The following is a 21,798-nucleotide window of genomic DNA, read 5'->3' as shown; positions in this document are numbered from 1 at the left end:
CACAATATATACAAAGAAATACACATCAGCATGGTAAAATGTAAATATTTTAGTTCATCCAAAAATTAGAAGTTCTTTATTTCTGTACAAGAATAATATAAAGCTGTTTCCCCAGCACGTACTGAGGCTTCATAAACCACAATATTAGAATGAGAGACAGAGTAAAATTAAGGGAAAGGGGGCAAAATGTAGAAGGTTGGTAGAATTCCTTAAGATGGAACTGCTGCCAAAAGAATACAGGGTCACAGCATCACACTTCACATGGTTTGATATTCTAAAATGCAGGAAATGCAATGGATGTTCATATGTCAACATATTCCAGCTTCTCGTGAATGTCAATTATTAAATAGTGACCACCCAATACAAATAATTGTATTGTATTGTATTTCATGGGTTATTAACAGCTGAAATTTCAGTTTTGACCTCCAATATCCTGGGACATACTGCACCGTATCTTTACCGCTTCTGAAATGAACTGTATCTGATCAAGTACCTTGACCTGATTTTGACCCAAGATATCCCAGCACATATTGCTGCGTACTGAGTCATATAAAATCAGCTACTAAGCGAATTTGACAAGAAACACAGCAATCCTCACCTATCTAGATGAGATCAGACCTGACTCCTTATAAATGACGTACCAGGCATTGTTTTAGCTCCACTGAAAGCAGTAACATGTTCTGTAACTGGAATTATGCAGTCCTTATTCTATCAAAACTGAAATTAGGGAAGGAAAGCTAATTTGGAGACACTGACATGAAATATACTTTACAGAAGTATAGACCAAACCTGTAGATTTTCCTGTTGTTGAGATTATCATCATGTGAGGTACTGTGCCAGGATTAGATAATCAGGGATTGGTGTTAGCATATGAAAGTCAGTGACCAAAAACCAGTTACGTGCATCTTAGATGTCAAGTGAGAGCTGATCATCTGCTAAGATCAGAATGAATTTTCTTTTTCATGTTGACTGTTGCACACTTCAAATCATTATCTCATACCCTGAGGAAACCTACTAGAGTCCGTTTACCACTCATCACGCAAGAGGCTGAACACATACACAAAATCTCATCATTTCAGGGCCTTATTTAGGTGCTGCTATAAATAGGCTTTAAGTCCTCCAGTGAATGTCACAATCTATCAGAGAAGGTTTCTACAAAAGCAAGCTAGTTTTCTAACAGATTTTCAATATAGTATTTCTTCACCTTTGTTAGTAGCACACAAGTCTTGTGCTATTTACATTTTATTTAAAACTGATAGATTTGAGATTTTAAGTCCCTTGGAGATTTTTGCTTAAATCAGGAAAAACAGTACTTTATTTATGTGATGAAACATGATACAAATCCTGCTGTAAGTTATATGAATGTAAAACACAACAGGAAAAAATTTTGCCCTCTATTTTCCCCAAAATAACTAACCCTTACATAAACTTTAATTACGCAGTGGAAAAATACCAAAGAAAGCATGAAAGCTCATTACATATTTGCAACTCCAAACAGATTCAACAGGTTCTTCAACTAACCATGCACATCTAGGAAGATGGAAATAGCTTAAAGCCAAAGAACATTTAAAATAATAACCCTGTAAACACTAAAATGACCTTAAATTCACGTCATCTATTACTTTCTCTTGTTAGCATGGCATTGTATAAAGGACTAGAATGACTTCATTTGGAACATTTTGAACACGGTATTGGAAATATCCTGGGGAAAAAAGGATAATGGGAACAGTAGGAATTTCAGAAAATGGTGATAAGAAAAAAATAGGTCTCAACAGTTAAAGTCTGTAAGCCATAAAATACTTTAGAATACACAACATTCACTGAAGGTATTATTTGAAGTATACACCAAAAACTGCTATCATAAAAGCTGTCTGAAGTGTTTACCATCAGAAAATAATCATCTAACTATGCTGTCCAGTGCAGCATGGTTAGAACCACATAACCTTAGAATACTAAGGCTACAGGCAAAGTTTTACTGATGTCATGGTTTACCTTAGTCATGGTTTCCGGGGGGATGGAGTCGACTTTCTTGCTGTTGGCTGGTGTGGTGCTGTTTTGGATTTGGGATAAGACTGGTGTTGATAACACACTAATGTTTTTAATTGTTGCCAAGTGGTCAAGGCCTTTTCTGCTCCCCACCCCACCAACGAATGGGCTGGGAGGGCATAAAAAGTTGGGATGAGACACAGCTGGGACAGCTGACCCCAACTGACCAAAGGGATGTTCCGGACCATATGATGCCATGCTCAGTATATAAAGCTGGGGAAAGAAGAAGAAGAAAGGGTGGGGATGTTTGTCTTCCCAAGTAACTGTTATCTCTCATGGAGCCCTGCTTTCCTGGGGGTGGCTGAACACCTGCCTGCCCACAGGAAGTAGTGAATGAATTCCTTGTTTTGCTTTGCTTGCACGTGTGGCTTTTGCTTTACCTATTAAACTGTCTTTATCTCAACCCATGAATTTTCTCACTTTTACTCTTCTGATTTTCTCCCCCAATGTGGGGGATTAAGCAAGTGGCTGTGTGGGGCTTAGTTACGAGCTGAGGTTAGACCATGACAACCTCTTAGTCAAAAAGTCATAGACCTAGATGAAAAAAAAAAAAATAGTCTCTTTACTCTTACCTTCTGCTGAATGAAGTTCCTCTGTCTTCCTTAAGTACAGGAAGAGCCCATCTCTCTCTCAGTGGAATTCTGGCAGATGACTTTTCTCTTTCCACCTCTCAGCTCCTGCAATTGTTAAAATGATTTTGAGATTTCTCATGGTTGGAAAATGTGGTTCAATAGAGCACAGGAGAAATTCTAAGTGACTGAAACCAGTATTCAAAAAAAAACAGTATTCAAAACCAGGATTTGATGTTGGTGATCACTCTCATCCCCCTTTGTAAATATTACTAATTTCTCGTTTCTGTTTCTCCAGGTTTCCTCCTTTGTTCTCTTGCCTGTCTTTCCTTAATTCTACTGTGAACTCAGTCCTATTTGTGAATGGTCTCTCCTCCCTGCTCTCTTTCTCTAGGATGCTGCACGTCTGGAAAAACTCCCCAAATACTTCTCTAATTTATAACCCTCAACTGATAGGAAAACTGATGTTCCTGTTATTTCTATTTGCATACAGATGCCTCTGCCTTTTTTATCTTCTATACCTGCAGAAATTCAGGCAGGATCTCACCTGTTCAACTTAGTGCATCAGTAGCCATTTTCACAGCCTCTCCCTATTCAGCACTAGAGTCTGCCTTAATGAGATCACTTTATTTGTCATAAGTTGGAAATGAACTGTTAAAATATGAGTGTTCACTGACATAAAATATGTATTGGTTACTCCCTTAAAACTGAAAAAATACGGTGGGACCATATATCTATTTTAACTCCCTTCTATTCCAAATTATCTTTTGCTGTGAGGTCTCAGGTTTTTATTGCGTTCACGAGGCCTTTATGTACTGCTCCATGTTGCCAGGGATGGGCCACCAGGGATCACAGGTAAAAACCTCTGTTGTCAAACAAGAACTGTGTTTTCAAAATATTTGTATTAGAAAGGCAAGACGTTGATGCAAAACTTACATTTGAAATGGCAACAGTATACAAATCAGATTCTCCTCGCGGAGTAGGGTTGAGTGAAAAGACTCTTTAGTCTGGAGAAGAGAAGGCTGAGGGGAGACCTTATTAACGCCTGTAAGTATCTCAAGGGTGGGTTGAAGGAGGAGGGAGCCAGACTCTTTTCAGTGGTTCCCAGTGACAGGACAAGGGGCAACGGGCACAAGTTGGAACATAGGAGGTTCCACTCGAATATGAGGAAGAATTTCTTCACGGTGAGGGTGACAGAGCCCTGGAACAGGCTGCCCAGGGAGGTTGTGGAGTCCCCTTCTTTGGAGATGTTCAAGACCTGCCTGGATGCAGTCCTGAGTAGCATTCTCTAAGCAATCCTGCTTCAGCAGGGGAGTTGGACTAGATGATCTGTATGGTCCCTTCCAACTCTAAAAAAATTCAGTGAAAATTCAGTGAAAACATTTTGGGAAATTCTGTCCAAACCGAGCTATTGGCTGAAGAAAGCAGGGAGGTGAGAAACACGTGCCAAATGGCTCTTAGTCACTTCTGGCTGCGCGGGCCCTCGGGACAGTCCTCCAGCTGGGGACACAAGTGCCACGCTGCCGTGGGAAGGGCACCCCGGGGAGTTTCTCCCCCCATTGTACTCCCGTGGGGGGGCTCCAATGGTTCCTCACCAGAGCCGAGGCCCACAGGCTGTCCCTGGGGACACCCCAGCCCCATTCTCCCGTCAGCAACCCCCCAAAACACACCCCCGGCCGCCACGCTCCTCTGGGAAGCCATCGCCGGGCCTGCACCGCCACGCTCCCTTCCCGGCTGGCGGGGAGACGGCCGCCCTTTCGCGGGAGAACCAACAACAAACAGCAACAGCGAACCCCCGGCAGGCCACGGCCGTCGCCGCTCCGCCCCGCCCCGCCGCTCCCCGTCACCCGCCTTCCTCGGCGGCAGCCAGCGGGGCGGAGCGGCGGGAAGGGAAGGGTGCGGAGCCAGGTAGGAGGCGGCCGCGGGGCCTCCCCGCCTGTGAGGCGGCGGAGCGCTCGCCGTGGGAGGGAGCGGGATGCGGGGGCCGGGTCCTGCCGGCACCGGTCTCGGGCTGCCCCCGAGGAGCGGCCTTTCAAACCCCTTCGCGCCCACGGAACAGCCGGCTCCCGAGCGCCGCCTCCGGGGCCAGGCCCCGTTCCCTCCCTCCGGCCGCGGCGTACCGCCCGCCGGTGCGGCGGGCCCTCCGGGGCTGGGGCGGGTTCTGGCAGCGCCGGCCCAGGGCGGCCATTGCGACGCGGGGCCGAGGAGCGGGAAATCGCCCCCGGGCGAGCAGCGCGCAGGTGGCTTTAGCCCAGCGCTGATGGTCAGGGCTCTGCTCGGGCGGCTCTGCTCGTTTGTCACGGCCACAGAGAGCTCGTAAACACTGATCTCCGGTGTCTGTCTGTTCATAGGAAATAAACGGGCCCTGATGCAAGGAAAACGATGAAATTCGGTTGCCTTTCCTTCCGGCAGCCCTTTGCAGGGTTAGTTTTAAACAAAGTCAAAACAGTAGAGACTCGCTGGCGTCCCGTGCTCGCCAGCTACAAGAACTGCACCGTTGCTATTCATATAGCTATTAAGGACTGGGAAGATGAAACCTGGAGAGAAATTCTTTTGAATAGGTTTGGTATGACACCAAAACAAGTGCAAGATCTGTTGGATAAAGGGGAAAAATTTGGCAGAGGAGTTATTGCAGGTAAGCAACCTTGGATTGTGTTTTCGAAGCAAGCTTTCAATCCGCGAGCATTCAGTCCAACACACATCTGCTTTACACTGTTATGCTCATTCTAACATCGCTTTAAGCCTTGCTTTGAAGGAGGGGTGACTGAGGGGCTAGTTCGATTCCTTAACACTGTAAACTGGGGTCAGTGATGGAAGTTGTAAATAAAATTTATTCTTTTTCATTGTGTTGGAACTGTGAAGTATCTTTTACCTTTGTGGTAAAGGATTTTAGTCAGGCCTCAGTTTTTAAAATGCGCTCTCTCTACTAAAAACTGTAGGCTACAACTCTACAGTCTGTACAAGAAATAAAGTAGATTTGTGCCTGCTTGTCATGAAGTAAGAGTATAATGTGGGTTGCATGTTATTTTGTTGCATGATAATAAATGTCAGTTACACGCTGTTTGCATTTTGAGTTCAGGAACTCTTGCTGAAACCTTTTTACAGTACTCGTAGTCAAGTGAAGTCCTAACGTTGCAGTGCTTTGCATGTTATGTTAGAGTATTGCATAAATAAATCCTATTTCAGTTCTACACATGCTCAACCAGTCTAGTTTTTTGGGCAGTGAAGAAGTTTGTTTCTGTAACACAAAGTTAGGATGGAGTGGTGTTTCTTTGCTTATGTTGTGCTGAAATACAGTGTATGCTGTTGCATCACATACGTAGAAAGTTTTTAATCCAGTGCTCGTCTTGCACTCTTTTCTTGTAGGTATCTTTTGTTGCACCATCCATCTTGCATTCTTGTTTGAGTAGTTTTAGCTATTCCTGCACCACAAATTACTTCTATGACATACACTGAAAAATTGTTCAGGTTCTACAATGCTGAAAAGTGCTAGGAACTAAGTAACATGCAGATTTGTAACCTTGACATAAATTGCACACTAAATTGTGGGGTAGGTATCAAAGCTTCTTTGATCTTTATTTTAACATTTTTAATCATTAAGCAGTAGAGAAATTCCCTTTCATGACATTAAAAGGGTTCCAGAGAGCAGGAATTTCCATATAGTTTAAGGATTTTAAAATGTTAGTAGAATAGTGTTCTGATAGGAGCAGAGAGAATTTTATTTTTAATGAAGCTGTTTTGAGGCAGAATGTAGCTCAGGAGTTTTGGTAGTAGCTGTATCTCCTTAGATGCAGGCTTCTTTTAACAGAATTCTGTATCACTGAGTTGTGACTATTAAAACTATATGCTTCAGTTAAGTTCAGTCCCATAGGCCATCTTCTGCAGTGAATGACACTGGTTTGAGGTGTGCGTTGCTTCGTAGTTTGTTCTTCTGGTAACAAATGAGCCGTTCTGTGTGTTCTCTGGGAAGTTTACTTTTGGAAAACTTTTATCTAGGAGATCAAACAGCCAAGTAACTTTATATTTTAATTTTATAATACAGGATTAATTGACATCGGAGAGACATCACTGTATCCAGAAAACTTGCCTCCTGAAAAGATTCTGGAGCTGGAAAACAAAGCTGTCCTAAGTAATCTAGAACAGAAATACTTGACTGTTGTTTCAAATCCAAGATGGCTCCTGGAACCCATTCCTGCCAAAGGCAGAAGAGGTCTGTGGGAGGTGGACATCCCCGAAGAACTGATCCCTTCAGAAGCATAGGTGTTGCCCCTCATGATTATTTTTCCTGCCTAAATGCAAACTTGTTATTGACAAGTCACCATCTTGAATACTAGTGAGTTGTTTAGGATTCCCTTCCAAAATTAATTGTTTGAAATAGCAAATACATTTGAAAAACTGCTCTTTTGAGGAAAAATAAACAAGATGTAATTTTTCTCACCATTACTGGAAATTATTAATGATTTACTAACCTAACCTTAAAGGTAGGGGAGTAGGCAGAGCAAGAGACCCCCTTGGCTTAACCGTGAGCTTCGAGTCTGCTCAGAACCAAGGGGAAAGTATACCAAAGATGGAAAAGCAGACGAATACCCATTGAGAACTGCAAGGGCATTGCCAAGGCATGCAGAGATGCAGTTAGAAAATCAAAAGCTCAGCTCGAATTGCAATTGGCCAGAGACGTCAAAAACGACAAGAAAGAGTTCTTCAGGTGCATAAACAAAAAGCAGAAACAGAAGGGAAATATTGGCCCACCGTTAATCAAGAGAGGTGAATTAGTCACCAACAATGCTGAAGAGGCAGAGGTTCTCAACACTTTCTTCACCTCTGTTTTTACCAGCACTGTTGGGCCCCAGGCCTTGGGAACACAAATCCAGGTGGTTGATGCAAACACAGACCCACTGCCAGTGAAGGAAGAGTTGGTATGAAACTATTCTGGGAGCTTGAGCCCTACAAACTGGTGGGCCCTGACAATACCCACCCGAGGGTATTAAGAGAGGGGTTGATGTCATTGCAAGGCCACTCTCCATAATCTTTGAGAAGTTGTGCAGATCGGGGGACTTCTGAGAAGACTGGAAAAAGGCTACTGCTGGATGAAGTTTCTGCGCATGGTGTGTTACACACTATAATTGTAAAACTTGCAGAAAGGACCAAATTCTTCCTCATTCACAGGTTAGTTACATTAGATATACTATGGTGGGGGGAAGCACTCTGCAGTATACGGCTCTGTGACCTGACAGCCTTTGTAGAAAGGCCTTTATGAGAAAGAAGGTGCTTGTACAAAATTAAATGGAGTATAAATTGTATTTCTTTTCTCATATTTAAGATGAAAAATACTAGTAAACTTTGAAAATCTGACTAGTAAGCTTTGAAAATCTAACATTGAATTAGAGACAAGTGTGAAGAGTAACAAACAGAAGTCGCTAATTTTGGTACTTGTAGAGTTTTTCAAAATTCACACCCTGCATTACAGTGACAGTCCTTTTGACTCTGGGGAGTAAGGTCCAAGGCCAGGCACCAGCATGGTTATAAAAACAGGACAGGACAACTGCCGGAGGCTTTGTATTCAGGTAGTGTATTGAAACCCTTAGACTCTTGCCTTGGCTCATTGCTTGGGAGGTGCAGTCTTCCTGGGTGCAGAGGTGTGCATGTTCTTCCATGGACCTGCTGTGAATGGACCACTCTTCTCCCCAGAAGTGGTTTCGCACACAAGCTCAACATCTGGCTCTCTTCCGGCAGCGTGCATGCAAGTCCGTGTCTGGTGAAAATCCTACTGGTGTTTGATGTTTTGGACCAAAGCTTCGCTAATACTTCATTAGCAGATGCAGAAAATGTCTTCTAAAATTTGGGTTGTAGTATAAATGAAACTAAAAAATGCAAAGGAAAAGAGTTAATTCATATAATCCTAGAATAGTTTGGGTTGGAAGGGACCTTTAGAGATCATCTAGTCCAACCTCCCCTGCTATGAGCAGGGACATCTTCAACTAGATCAGGTTGTTCAGAGCCCTGTCCAACCTGACCTTGAATGTTTCCAGGGATGTGGCATCTCTCACCTCTCTAGGCAACCTGTCCCAGTGTTTAATCACCCTTACCCGAAACAACACTTCCTTATATCTAGTCTAAATCTTCCCTCTTTTAGTTAGAAGTCATTACCCCTTGTCCTATTGCAACAGGCCCTGCTAAAAAGTCTGCCCCCATCTTTCCTGTAGGCCCCCTTTAAGTACTGAAGGGCCACAATAAGGTCTCCCTGGAGCCTTCTCCAGGCTGAACAAACCCAACTCTCTCAGCCTGTCCTCACAGGAGAGGCCTCTGATCATTTTTGTGACCCTTCTCTGGGCCTCCAACAGATCCATGTCTTTCCTGTACTGAGGGCTCAGGGTAATTGCCACCGCCTTCTGACTGGAAACCACAAAGAGAACTGAAAATTCTAATTGCAAAAGAGAAATGTGGATGTTCAAAAGGACTATCGGGCATTCTAAATCTGAAGTTTAGGCTGAATAAAATGGTATGATACAGTCCTGTGAAAGTACTAACCAGCCTTGTCTTTCTGCCACTTGATAGCAGAGAAATGTAGGATTTTCAAAAGCATACACACTGATTTAGAAACCCAAACACCATTCCTTTTCAGCAACTTTAGTGTGGGATGAACGTGTAGGTAACTATACGATGCTGGCACGTACCTTCTCAGCCTTCAACAAATGCCACAAGAAAACTGCACCTCTGATACAGCAAGACACATAGCAAACACCAAGAAACACATCCCAATACAGTGAGAATATCTTTTCATTTTATGTGTTCAAGGTAATTGGAAATAACCAATGTCCATTTTATCAGCATTTCTACTACTCAGAAATGCTACCTTCAAAAACTGAACATGAGCCGAGAAACAACTGACAATGAGAACATTTACCACCATCCTCATCTCCTATGCAATAATTACTTCATTGGAACAGAAATCTGTCCCACTAGAATATTCTGAGTATATATATTTGTATGTATAGGATCCAGCATACCTTCCTAGCTGTTCCTTTGCTAGCAAGTCATCACACAAGCTTGACTTTGGAAAATCCCAGATTTCTGGTGAATCTGTACAGATGGAGGTGATGACGTTTTTCATGCTCTGGCTTTTGAAAATTCTCAGATGTCATCTCCTTGCTAGTACTTCCTCTTTGTACAATTCTTCGTCAATCTCTACACACTTTCCATTATCCCTACCACCAAATGGACTCAAACCAATCGCCTTCAAAAAACATCCCAGAGCTTCTTCAGAAAGCCGAGGCATATAAAGGCATCACTGTCTTTGCTAGAGCTCTCCTCAGATGAATTCAGATGCTCTCTTTTTGACCAGGGTTGCTTAGTCGAAGTTTGTAAAGACCTTTCTTCTCTTGAAGGTCCAAAGGCAGTATCACCAGCTGCTCTTTGTCCTGTGCTGGACAGAGAGGAGTCAAGCCTGATGAATCAACTCCTTTGGCCAGAACAGAATCACATGAAGTTTCTGATGAGGAAAGCTCCGTTTTAAATTCTTTTTCCTCAGTTTGAATAAATTTTTCAGCAGAAGCCATCTACCCCAGCAGCTAGACTGCCCTTGCAGACAGAGAGGTGAAAGGAAGTGACCAACTGACTGCGAATCCCCAGGGAAGTTCTCAAACATCACTACGACACCCGAATGCGCTGCTGTGACACCACAGAGCAGCACCCATTTCCTCGCACCATGAAGCGGGAGCAGCAAGTGCTAAATAGCACTTACGGCTTTTCATGTACAGAATTTTTTTTTTTTTTTTACTCGAACAAAAAGTAAATAAAACTGCAATGAAATAGGACAGTGCTGTGTTGGGTTTCAGCCAGTAGCTGGCCCTCAGGGAAGAAGAGGGAGGTCTGCAGCATTAGAAATGAAAGCATCGCATCTCTGAAGTTTTTCAGGTGTGCACCTTTCACACATGCAGAGATGTCCATACACTCTTTGCTCTTATCTCATTGTCCCACTAACACTAAGGAAACATGATCCATGGTATTTAAGCTACCTAAACTGTGGGTTCACCTAAAGACAAAGAGCAGCTGCAAGAATGTGGGAGTATCCGACATCTGTTGTTACAAGCTACTGGAGCACAGGTTTCAAAGACCTCTAAAGCACCTGAAGTCCAAGACAATCTGTCAAGGAGGTCTTTCTTCAAGCAACAAAATGCTATATCAACACCAAGGACTTCCTATCTTGAAAAGTTTAATCATTTACACCAACACTTCTACAAAGTTGGTAACGAAGACCAAGCTATGGTATCTATAGCAGCAACCGACAGCTGTAAAACGTACAACTAATGTTTCTGGCATAGACTGCCCGCACAACGCAAGAGGGAATAGCTTATTAAACAGCCAATCTAATGGGAGAACAGTGTGAGGAATTAAAACATGAAACTGGAAAAAAAACAAAAGCAACACTTAACTCCCAAGCCAGTGCAAAAGTTGAAATACTTACATGAAAATTTACATAGCTAACTCAAAAACATCATGTAAGTTGCTATACATTCTGTTTCCCCGCAAAAAAAGCTTTCCAGTCTTGCCTGAGAAGTGCAACACTCCTGTGCCTCTGTAGCTGAGACAATGATTGTGGCTAAAGAGAAAAAGAGGTACTATACTAAGGCATCCCAAAAAAAGCATTTAAAACAGACATGGAAATCAAGTGTATATTTAGGGCCTAAAAGACACCTGGAATAGCATAGGCATTTCATACAGGGTTTTTAAAAAAATACTTTTAGATAATACTTATACTGTACACAACAAGACTTTTAAACAATATATTACACTGCTAAAATGTTCATATAAATACTATACAGGCAAGTGTGCAACCAATCCGTTAGGAAGGTTCACAAATTAGACCACCACGTATCTCTGGAAAAGCTCTCAGATTATCTTCAAGATCTCTGATTTGTGTAATCCAAGCCACTGATTCAGCAATACCTATTTTAAAGTAATTGGGACAAGGCATGAGATGAAATACATTTGTCTGCTGATTCCCAGTTCAAATTTAATATGCTACTGTCATCTTAATCTGGCATATCAATGTTTAACTTGGGAGGTGGAATCACGTATTTTCCAGGACTCTGTGTAATAACCACTCCAGTCTTTTTTCGAAACATTGGTGCAATTTTTGGTGGTTCAGGCAGTGGTGTTTCTTCTGTTTCCTCATTATCTTCATGATGAAGATCATAAGAAATATTGCCATATTCTCGTAAGAATGGGAAAATTTCAAGTAGGAACTGGCAAAAGTCTTTGCGAATTCCAAACCACCCTAAAAAAAAAAAAATCATTTCACATTATTGCAGAACAGAATGAAAATTTAATTAAGCAAGCAGACTATGCAATCTCCTTTAAGTTCTCTTGATTGTTTGCATACGAACAATATAAAATTTGTTACTGCTGCTTCTCAGCAGGTGTTCACAGAATCACAGAATGGCAGGGGTTAGAAGGGACTGTCAGAGATCATGTATTCCAGATGATTCCCCTATTCCCCTGCCAAAGCGTGTTCCCTACAGCAGGCTGGACAGGAACACATCCAGGCGGGTTGCACAGAATCACAGATAGGTGTTACAACTATCATATTACAACATTACAGTTCAGGTTATATACACACAGATACACGTACAGAATATACACAGGCATTTGCATGCCTCTGAATGTCTGCACATACATGTCTGTATGTGTATATCCATATGTATAAGTTACAGCTATACTACCACAGCAGGAGTCCATTTCATGTAACACGTTAAGCAGTGTTGGGTCACATCAGTACACAGAGAAAGAACATTCATGCAAACTTTCATTTGATACATATAGGTTACAGTACCAGAGGGAACGGGATGGCATAGGCAGACATATATTAGTCAATATATGCATTCAGTATTTCCCAAATACTTTTGTTGTTAGCCAAATAATGATGCGATGCCAGGAGTATCTCATCCTTGGTATTACCAGTGCTAGATTAGAAAACAGTACACATTCTGTGTTTGTCACGTCTTTTCCTATACCCAAAGACTTGGAGAGAGACCATTTACGTAAGCGGAAATTGTAATTCAGCAGATGGCACTTCTCTATTAACGAGTACCAAAGGTCAGCGTTAAAAGGAACAGCCTGCCCAAGTCAAATCTTTCACACTGAACAAAAGCAAGGGAAGATCCCATACAACCCATCTTTTTCAGAGATTATACTTCATGCCCAACCGGTGTATTTTGCTTAGCGCTTTAAAGGTAGATTTTCATGCAAGTCTTCTAAGGCTCACTTCAGATAAATAGTCTTTTTTAAAATGGACATGAACATTTACTAACCCTACAGAAGATAAAATGGACACATGGCTTTCCAAGAGACTAATTTAATAAAAGACTAATTTAATAAAAAAAGTCACCAGTAACAATTTTCCATGCAATAATAATGTAAAAGTAAACTAAATACGGAGATAAGCTTAGTCATGACCGAAGAAAGAAATTCTCAACATACTTCACTATTGGACCAAACTGGAAGTGGGTTTATATAACAAACATCACAGTCAGTTCCTTTCAACTCTAAAAAATCCTCACAAATTTTACTGCTCTGTCAACAAGGAACATGAACTGCAACATGGATGGGAAGAGCTACTCATATGCACTGGTCAACATCATCAGATGGCTGAAAGTACAAACACTCCTTTCGGCAGTGCTAGTTGTGGTGGGGATAAAAGCCTAGTAGATCTGCACTGGCCACTTGAGCAACTGAAGTTACAACTAAACAGCACAGAGCACTATTTGGCCAAAGAGAAAACAAAATATTAATTCAGGCTACTAGGAAAAATGCTGAATAAAAAATGGTAGGTGCTACACTACTTTCAGAATTCAGAGTAGAAAGATCCACTCGTGTCCCATGAGGACAAAACCCATGGAAATAAGGAAAGATAAAAGTCTAAGTTACAATTAAAACCCCATTGAGATTGCAAGTTGAGTCTGAGCAGAATTTATGTTCTTATAGGAATGAGAGAAAAAGCAAGAGACACTACAAACATTGAAAACTTACTAAAATCACCTGAACACAATAGTAACAGACACATCTGAGTTCTTTTATGAGAATATACACAAAAAAGCTGTTTCTGAAAATATAGATCTTAATAAAATACATTTAAGCATTGAGTTTCAAGATGTTTCCATGATTTTTAAATACTTACAGTGATTTCCTCCTTTTTGTCCAAATGTTGTTGCCATTAAAGTTATCAGTGAAAGCCAGAGAGGAACAAATATGGGTATAAAAGAAAAAGAATTATGCCCATCCAGTCTGTGTACTAGTAAGATCTAAATGGCAGAAAAATTATACAATGTCAGTTTAATTGCAACACCCACTTTCAAGCTTCTTCAAACATATGCTGATCTCAGATCTTTAACTTCACACATCTGTGAAGAAAAATGGCTTCCACAGAAATATGTACAGTTTTAGTGTGATGCATATTTTACTCAAAAAAACTTTAAGGAAACATAGAGCTCTTGGATTTCTGTCATATTTGCTGTTAATATTTTATTCCAAAACAAAAAGCAGTATTCTCATTTTAGTTCAAAAAGAGACAGAGCAACATTCATCACTCATGGAAAAAAGCACAAGATACATAAAACTCGTTATGTTTTTTCCTACCTCAAATGTGAGCAGCGGAACTACAATCGTCATCCAGCTGACAGCCATCGTTATGTGTGTCCTCCTTTGCTCAGCAATCACGTCCATAGAGCGCAAGAATAGAACAGACCATACAATGTAATAGAGCACTACTAGACACAGAAAGGACATCAAGATCCACAGTGGAACACAAACAACCTGAAAGAAAAAGAAAATGAAATTAACTGCTTTCCCACCCCCCGACAGTGATACATTTTTATCAGTTTGATTTGTTTCAGGTGTGGGGGTTTTTTTAAATAAAGCAAGTCTACATATTAAGTCTAAACAAGAATAGTAAGACTTCTGTGATTTTACATGGGCTCAAATAGTACTTGAAATTGATTTTAGCAGGTATTTTCTATAGTGGACACCTTACTTAACACAGTTTCTAAATTAGATCCTTTTCCTAGTTTTTTGGAAAATAGAAAGCACAGTCATACTAATGCCAGATTATCAGTTCTATGGTAGTTTACAAAAATCCAGACAGAGAAACAGTGCTTTTGTATTCTAAAGTTACTTGGGACAGGAGATCTCTGCAGTGCTGACAGTGACCATTTGCACAATAAGTGGATTTATATGCATGGTAACACAACAAATAAAACTAGTTACTTACCACACCATATTTGCCAACACATTCCCTAATTCACCCATCATTTTCATGGCTAGTTTCCCACTGGAAACTTCTGGTTAGGATTTCTCTTTCACCAACCGATCAGAGATTAATTGCAGTTGATGGCACATCCCTTTCTCCCAAAGGATGAAATGCCCAAAGAACAGCCTCCCCTGTGACCACTGAATGAAATGTCAGACCTTCAAGTGAAGGACTGTTGAGCGAGCAAAATGTCATCACGGACTTTGCTCATACATCAACATGCTCCCTAGAGGAAATCTCTTTATGAAAGTCAGCATTTAAACAGGGATAAGAAGAAAACACTAGTTACATACAAGCCATGGCCATCTGATGATCTCGTCTAGTCTGAGTGCAATAAATATGAACTGTAGAATATTGACTGAACACAAGATTTCCAGCTAGAAGAAGAAAAGACGTTAGTTAACTTTTAGCATGGTAAAGCTATTTCCAAGATAACCAAAGAATCTGTCAAAGGACTTTTCTGGCTTACCACTGCAACATCAGTTTCATTTACATTAGATATTACTAAGCATCCTTAAATTTGGAAGGTGGTGATCCCAACAGAGTAACTACAGAAGCAGCTGTTTTTCTGAGGAAAGACTTCCCTGCTATTTAAGAAAAAAATTGCACTGATTTGAGTGATAAGAGAAATAAGAAAAAACAAACTAATCAGACCTAAAAAAGCAAAGCATCAGAAAACAACTTCAACCATTTTCTTCAGATGAGAAATACTGCTAGAATTAAATTAACAAGTAGTAAAGAGACCTTCAATTTTAAAAAAGCAAAATTTATCTTTAAAGATATCATTCAGTAGTTGCAGTACTGCAAAGATGAAAGTAACATAGGTTTAACTACCAACAGTCCAATTTAAAAATCCCAGCTCTATGTGGTGGGGAGTGGGAAGTAATACATGGAATAGTGGAAGATGACATCCAAATTAATCATTTACTGTATAATTGAGAGATATTTTAAATGACACTGAAAACACTCAGGTTTTGAGGCAATACAGAAAAGCAATACTTCTCACTAAAAATGTTAAAGCTTTTCATGTGTCCTGCTTGCCCTATTTGCAATACTTTTAAATCAACAATTCAAGGTATCAGTTTACCAGCCATCCTAACAATCACTTACCAAAAACATCTCTCTAGAGAGAAACTTGGTTTATGCTAATGTTAGAGAAATATTCCCTTGAAATTAAACCTGAAAAAGCTGAACCTTATCTAAAAAAATCAGATTTTTGATTGTCATGGGGTAGTTTGAGGATATAGAAAAAAAAAAATCCTTAAGATCTCGAGATCTTCCCACGGTGGCATTTTGCAATAGATTTAGAATTCTTACTGAACTGGAGAATTCTTGCAAAGTTCTTCCAAAACCAAAAGGAAAGAGTTAAAGAGGAAAGAAGATAGAGGCAGAAAATAAAAACCAACTGTTTTATGCCTACCATCCACATTCCCAAATTAAAGATTAAGGACACAGATCACAGAATATTTTTGGTTGGATGGGACCTTTGAGATCATCGAGTCCAACCAACAATAAAAAAAAAAAACAACAAACCCACACCCAAAAAAATCCCAGAACACCAACACCAAAACCAAACCAAACGCCCACAACCACACCCCACCCCACCTACAAACAGACACAAACCAACAATCTCGGGCACTAGAGCATGCCCTGAAGTGCCATGTCTACACATTTCTTAAATACCTATGATGGGGATGGTGGGTGATGGGGATAGTAAGAAATTTTCAACCCTGATTATCTCGAGTCCTGGGAAATTCAATTTTGCCCAGGAACTGTGCTTACTATCAGTGGAATTTTCTTCAGTAATTTCTCTTTAAGTGTCTAGTATTAGTCCATATTGCACTGTTTGTGGTGAGTTCTTTTAACACACAATAATAAAAAGGCAGGCTTAAAACATCCTGCAATTTGGTGGTTGGGAAAAAAAAAATAACCTAGAAGATACTAGAAAAAAATTATATTATTCCTGATACTGATTTTTCACTCTAGCAGGTCAGTGCAAACAATTAATTCAACTGACGCTGTCATCCACATCATGCTTTACTGAGAGATGAACCATAACTAAATCGATGCCGAGTCTTGCATTGCCACAAATTTTACACATGAAAATGAACCTTACCTCCAGAGACCTGTCATGTCGGAATCCCCACACACAGGCTGCAACAGACACCGGAGACACAAAGAATAATGGCATGAAGACCAAAAGCCAGAAATGGGTTCCTCTTTCAATTCTGTCACACACCAGAACTTCAAACATCAGGAGCAGCAGGTGGATGCCTACTGCAATTAACATAGCTTTGAACTCCACACAGGTTTCTCCTTCTGCTCTAAAGAGATGATAAGGAAGCATTGAGTTCATTTGTCAATAAGAACGCACAGTATCCTGCAAACATCCCAAGATACTTGGTTTACAATTAAGTTACAGATATTTACACATGTTTTTAATAAACATACACCTTCTGCCAAATAGCCACTATCAAACTGCACTGCCTAACAGGATTTCTTGCCCATCAAGCTGCACATTTCAAGTATTTTACTCAAAGGGGACAGTGGGATTTTCACAGCTTGAAAATTGTCTGAGGATTCCATAGCTGTGCAGATAAAACAGTTTTTCTTTTCCCCTAGCATGATCAAATTCACATCCTACTTGGATTACCAGAAAGATAAACACTGATGTATTTAAAGGTCTGAAAGTTATTTTACCCTAGCCTGACAATTAAACTACCACTACAAACATCTTACTTTGCAAATGTTATGCATTTGCCGACTGTATTAGTGTATTAAACTACTTGAATATTTCTTATAAGACTACTACAAGCCTGAAAAAATCCCCTCTATGTTCACTGCATATTCAAGAATCGCTGAATATTCATCCATATGCACACGGAGGAGAAAAAAAATAATAATTTGTGCATTTCAGGAAACTGATTTAGGAAACAATCCAATTAAATATAGTATATTTCTAATGCATATGAAGATACATATTTCTATATGGTTTACACTAAAGCAAGGAATTCCCAATGTTCTAACAGAAATGTGCAACAACTCACTCTGTAAGAAGTTTTAGCTTCCCAAAGACAATATTGTTGAAGCTTGTGATAAACTGTTGCCGCTAGGATTAAGACATCCATTAGCTGCATAAAGCTGTTTGCATACACTATAGGTGATACTAATTATTTTAAATATGTTGAAATCAAACCTTTTGGATGCTATAGCTTATGTTATCAAAAAACCTATTTATGAATTCAATTCAGTATGGAAAACACATTATATTCTTTCTGCTTTGCAAAATAAATATCCTTAACTTACCGATACTGTGGGTTTCGGGCCCATACTCCTGTTCCCACCGAGGCACCAACAATCACCATTAACTTCCATAGCCATATTGGAGCAAATACAGCCCAGTAACTCCATTGAATTTTGTCATCCAGACGTAGAGAGAGCAACACAGAAAAAAGCAGCAGGCAGGCATAAATAAGAAATTTGCTATTAAACAAACGAACAAGAAAACAGAGTCAGGGATTAAGGCAGGCAACTTCACATGAACTTTGTAGAGAACAAGAAAATCAGTCATAGCTGAAATTTAATCACAATACTTCCTAACAGAAAATGTGTGCCAAACTTCTTTGCAAAGGATCAAATCAGTTCTGAAGAGTCAAACATTTCATCATAAATACAGCATATGTCATCTCTTTCACTTATAAAACCATTGCTTCAAGGGAACACATCAAAAGCATTCCTGCATGACAAACTTAATGAATGGACATCTATAAATAGCTCCCTCCCACAAGGGCCGTCAGGAGCTGGATTATTAGAGACTCAAAAAGATACCAGTTGTACATGTTTTTAGAAAACGTGTTCTTTCTTACAACTCAAATAAGATAGATAAAAACAGTGTGGATAAAATTACATAAATTATGTAACTTAATTTTGAATATCAAAAACTAAAGATTAAAAACTACTATATACTATACCAAGGCAGACTCCACAGATTTTTTTTATTATTTTTTTTTTTTAATTTTTACATTCAGTTAAGAAAAGCAGAATTATAGGAAAAAACCCAACAGGTTAAACTTTTAACAAAGTTACAGATTATTGAGTGAAGTTTCTGGAATACTGAGGGTGGTGCTTACAAATTTAAACTACCTATGTTGAACTACTTTGTAAACTAGTCAATCGAGGAATGACTAAATGTAGCCAGAGTACTTGAGAGCAGTGGCACAGCAATTGCTTGCACCAACAAAAACCAGACAAAATAATTACACAGTACGTGATTTCCTCACACTACAGGAAAGGGAAAAGTCACCCACCCATTCACCAGAGGATCACAGACTGCTTTATAAAACACATCATTAGGCTTCAACACCGCTTCAGTGAAATAATTATATGTATTTTAAAACACAGATAACCTAAGGAACAGAGTAAATGCTTGCTACAGAGTAAAGCAGCAACAGTCAGTAATACTAGCCTTACTCCAACAGCACAACTCGAACTACCCACTTGCACTCTCACCAAGTAATAAGACATTCATTATATCAGCATTGCCTCGCTTCGGTATCAAGCTGCTTTGTCTGTTTCAGCACAAGCGTCTGAGCTGCCCCTTAATAAGAAAAAGCAGTTTTATTGTGTCAGCATCTCCTTGTACGCTCCATGAAACTACCTCAGGGTAGGATGATAGAAAACAACAGTCACTCTCCACAGCAACAGAGATCCCTCAGCTCCCTAGGCTAGTCACAGTTTTCCAACATTCATTATTTGTGTAATTTGTACTTTCCTTGGCTCCTCAATAAACACAGAACTAAAATACCAGTGCTCCAGTAAACACCAAAACATTCAAGATTAAGTTATCTGCACAAGTGCAGCATTCAGCTTGCTCATTCATCGTTTAGACAGCATCCACATAAGCTGCAAGCAGAGCTTAGCAATAACAAAACTTTATAAGCTTCTGGAACTTCTGTTCCTTCTTTTCCATTCCTTCCAACCACGCATATTTAAATTGTTTATTTCAACCTCTCTGCAACAATGCATTTCCTGAAGCACCGGTTACTTTTCTGTTTGTCTAAACAATCAATTGACCCCAGCTTTTTGTAACTGCAATCATGTAAGGCCTCTCTCACAAGCAAGATTCTTCCGGGACTCTCAGTATTCCATGCCACCCCACACAAGTTAATAGCAGGCCTTTATTCTGCAGTCTTAAAACACCCAGTAACAGCAAACCCAGTAAAATTCAACTCTTTTCCTCCGCTTCTTTAAAAGTTACACGTATCCGTACTTGCTCGGCAGGACAGCAGAAGCCCAGGCTGTAGTGACTATTATCTCCTTAATTTTAAGAGAGCCCAGCCTGAAGAATGGCCACCAGCAGCTCCCCAGGTCCAGACAGGGATTGTTGCATGATGCCTTCATCGCATCCGCAGGAGGACGAGCCTGTACCATACCCTAAAGCCCCGCGTGAGAGCCCAAGGCAGCTTTGCTTTCCCGTAGAAAGCTTTATATCCCAAATTACGGAGTTGAGAAATTCAGAAACCAGAACGAGACTTAAGGAGTGATTTGAGAAAGTTACATAATAAACCAAGAAAGACGATTGGAATTCGGCCTGGAAGACAGATGACGGTCACAGCCACCCTGACGAAGGGCCGGCCGAGGGCAGCGGGGAGGGACCCGGCCAGGACCGGGCGATAGAACCGGCCCCGAGCCGCCTGTACCGGACCGCTTCCACCCGCCCTGCGGAGGGCCCCTGACGCCGAGCTCCGACGAAAGGCTCACACCGGCAGCGGATGGCACACACCGGCAGCGGATGGCACACACCGGCAGCGGATGGCACACACCGACGCCGGGTCCCACCGCGCTCCCCTTGCCGAGGCCGGTTTCCGCCCCAGGGCAGCGGAGCCCAGCGGTGCTTCCCCGCCCCGGGCGCCGCCGCTACCGGCGCGGCTGAGGGCAGCCTCCGCCCAACAGCAGCGCTACACCGGGGCAGAGAGCCGCCGGGACCGCGCGGACCGGCAGCGCCCCGCCGAACGGGCCCTGACGGGGCGGCACGGCCCCAGGCCGCCCGTTAAGCGCCGGGGCCGCCCTCACCTGGGGTTGAAATCCTGGAACAAGCCGCGCAGGTTCATTGCGGCTCGACTCTCCACCCCCGCCGCACTCTACCAGCCACGCATGGCGCGGCAGCCGCCGCCACCACCGGAGCCTGGCCGGGCCTCGCCGCCGCTCCGCTCCGCCCCCGCCGGAACCGGGCATCTCCGCGCATGCGCGCTGCCCGCCAGGGAAACGGCCGGCCCTCTCCGCCAGGCTTCATGGGCGAGCACTGCGCATGCGCTTGCCGCCGACTCGCGCATGCGCCCTGGGCAGACGGGCCGGGGTTGACCCGGGCAGGTGGTGGTGACCGGGCCCGCCCCGGTCTGGTTTTCGCCCCACCGTCCACTCGTCAGCCTCCTCCCTGCCCCGGTCACACACACGCAGGAGAAGGTCTTGTTTGGGGTTCTGCCCGAGGCCTGGCGGTGGCTGTCAGGTCGTTCCCCACCAGGAGAAGGGAGAGAGCGGCCCGGGCCTCTCCCCGCTGGAGCCGCCTGCTGGGAGAGGCGCCTGAGGGGAGCCGGGCCGAAAGCGGGGAGCGTCTGCCGTGGTGGGGGGTGCGATGGCCTTCGGGGCATGTGGCAATGTGTGTTTGGTATTTAGAGAACAGCTCTACCAAAAGTTGTCATAATCCATTGCTCGCTGAGAATCCTTTCAAGTAATATACTAAAAAAAAACCCCAACAAGCCAATTAACTTTGTTGGGGGGGATCACTATGGCCTTTTCAGTTTATGTTTAAAAAGGTTTTTGATGGAGTAGCACAATTCTGCAGCCTTTACTGGAAAAAAACAAGCCATAGAATGTGTCAGA

General features: G+C 41.9%; 2 protein-coding genes and 1 pseudogene across 3 annotated transcripts; 1 reads left to right on the top strand and 2 right to left on the bottom strand.

The window, feature by feature from the left end:
• The first annotated feature begins 4,476 nt into the window (after positions 1 to 4,476).
• LOC141464511 (protein EOLA1-like) lies at positions 4,477 to 6,875 on the top strand. Its single transcript, XM_074147473.1, has 3 exons — positions 4,477 to 4,523; positions 4,967 to 5,250; positions 6,658 to 6,875. Exons 2-3 carry the CDS (start codon positions 4,998 to 5,000, stop codon positions 6,873 to 6,875), a joined length of 471 nt encoding a protein of 156 aa, XP_074003574.1. The 5' UTR covers positions 4,477 to 4,523; positions 4,967 to 4,997.
• Positions 6,876 to 8,323: 1,448 nt separating this feature from the next.
• LOC141464542 (heat shock transcription factor, Y-linked-like) lies at positions 8,324 to 10,171 on the bottom strand (annotated as a pseudogene).
• A 641-nt stretch (positions 10,172 to 10,812) lies between these two features.
• On the bottom strand, positions 10,813 to 21,147 carry TMEM185A (transmembrane protein 185A). Of its 2 annotated transcripts, XM_074147470.1 has the most exons (7): positions 20,992 to 21,147; positions 18,226 to 18,402; positions 17,036 to 17,243; positions 15,213 to 15,296; positions 14,250 to 14,426; positions 13,792 to 13,915; positions 10,813 to 11,892 (listed from the first exon to the last, which is right to left on the bottom strand). In XM_074147470.1, exons 1-7 carry the CDS (start codon positions 21,027 to 21,029, stop codon positions 11,648 to 11,650), a joined length of 1,053 nt encoding a protein of 350 aa, XP_074003571.1. In that variant the 5' UTR covers positions 21,030 to 21,147; the 3' UTR covers positions 10,813 to 11,647. The 2 variants fall into 2 exon arrangements, with proteins under 2 accessions (XP_074003571.1, XP_074003573.1); XM_074147472.1 differs by lacking the exon at positions 18,226 to 18,402 and having other exon boundaries at positions 10,819 to 11,892; positions 20,992 to 21,029.
• Between the last annotated feature and the right edge of the window lie 651 nt (positions 21,148 to 21,798).

The sequence above is a fragment of the Numenius arquata genome, chromosome 5, assembly GCF_964106895.1.
Source record: "Numenius arquata chromosome 5, bNumArq3.hap1.1, whole genome shotgun sequence".
In the NCBI taxonomy this organism is placed as follows: domain Eukaryota; kingdom Metazoa; phylum Chordata; class Aves; order Charadriiformes; family Scolopacidae; genus Numenius; species Numenius arquata.
This window is presented reverse-complemented; position numbering and strand designations above follow the sequence as displayed.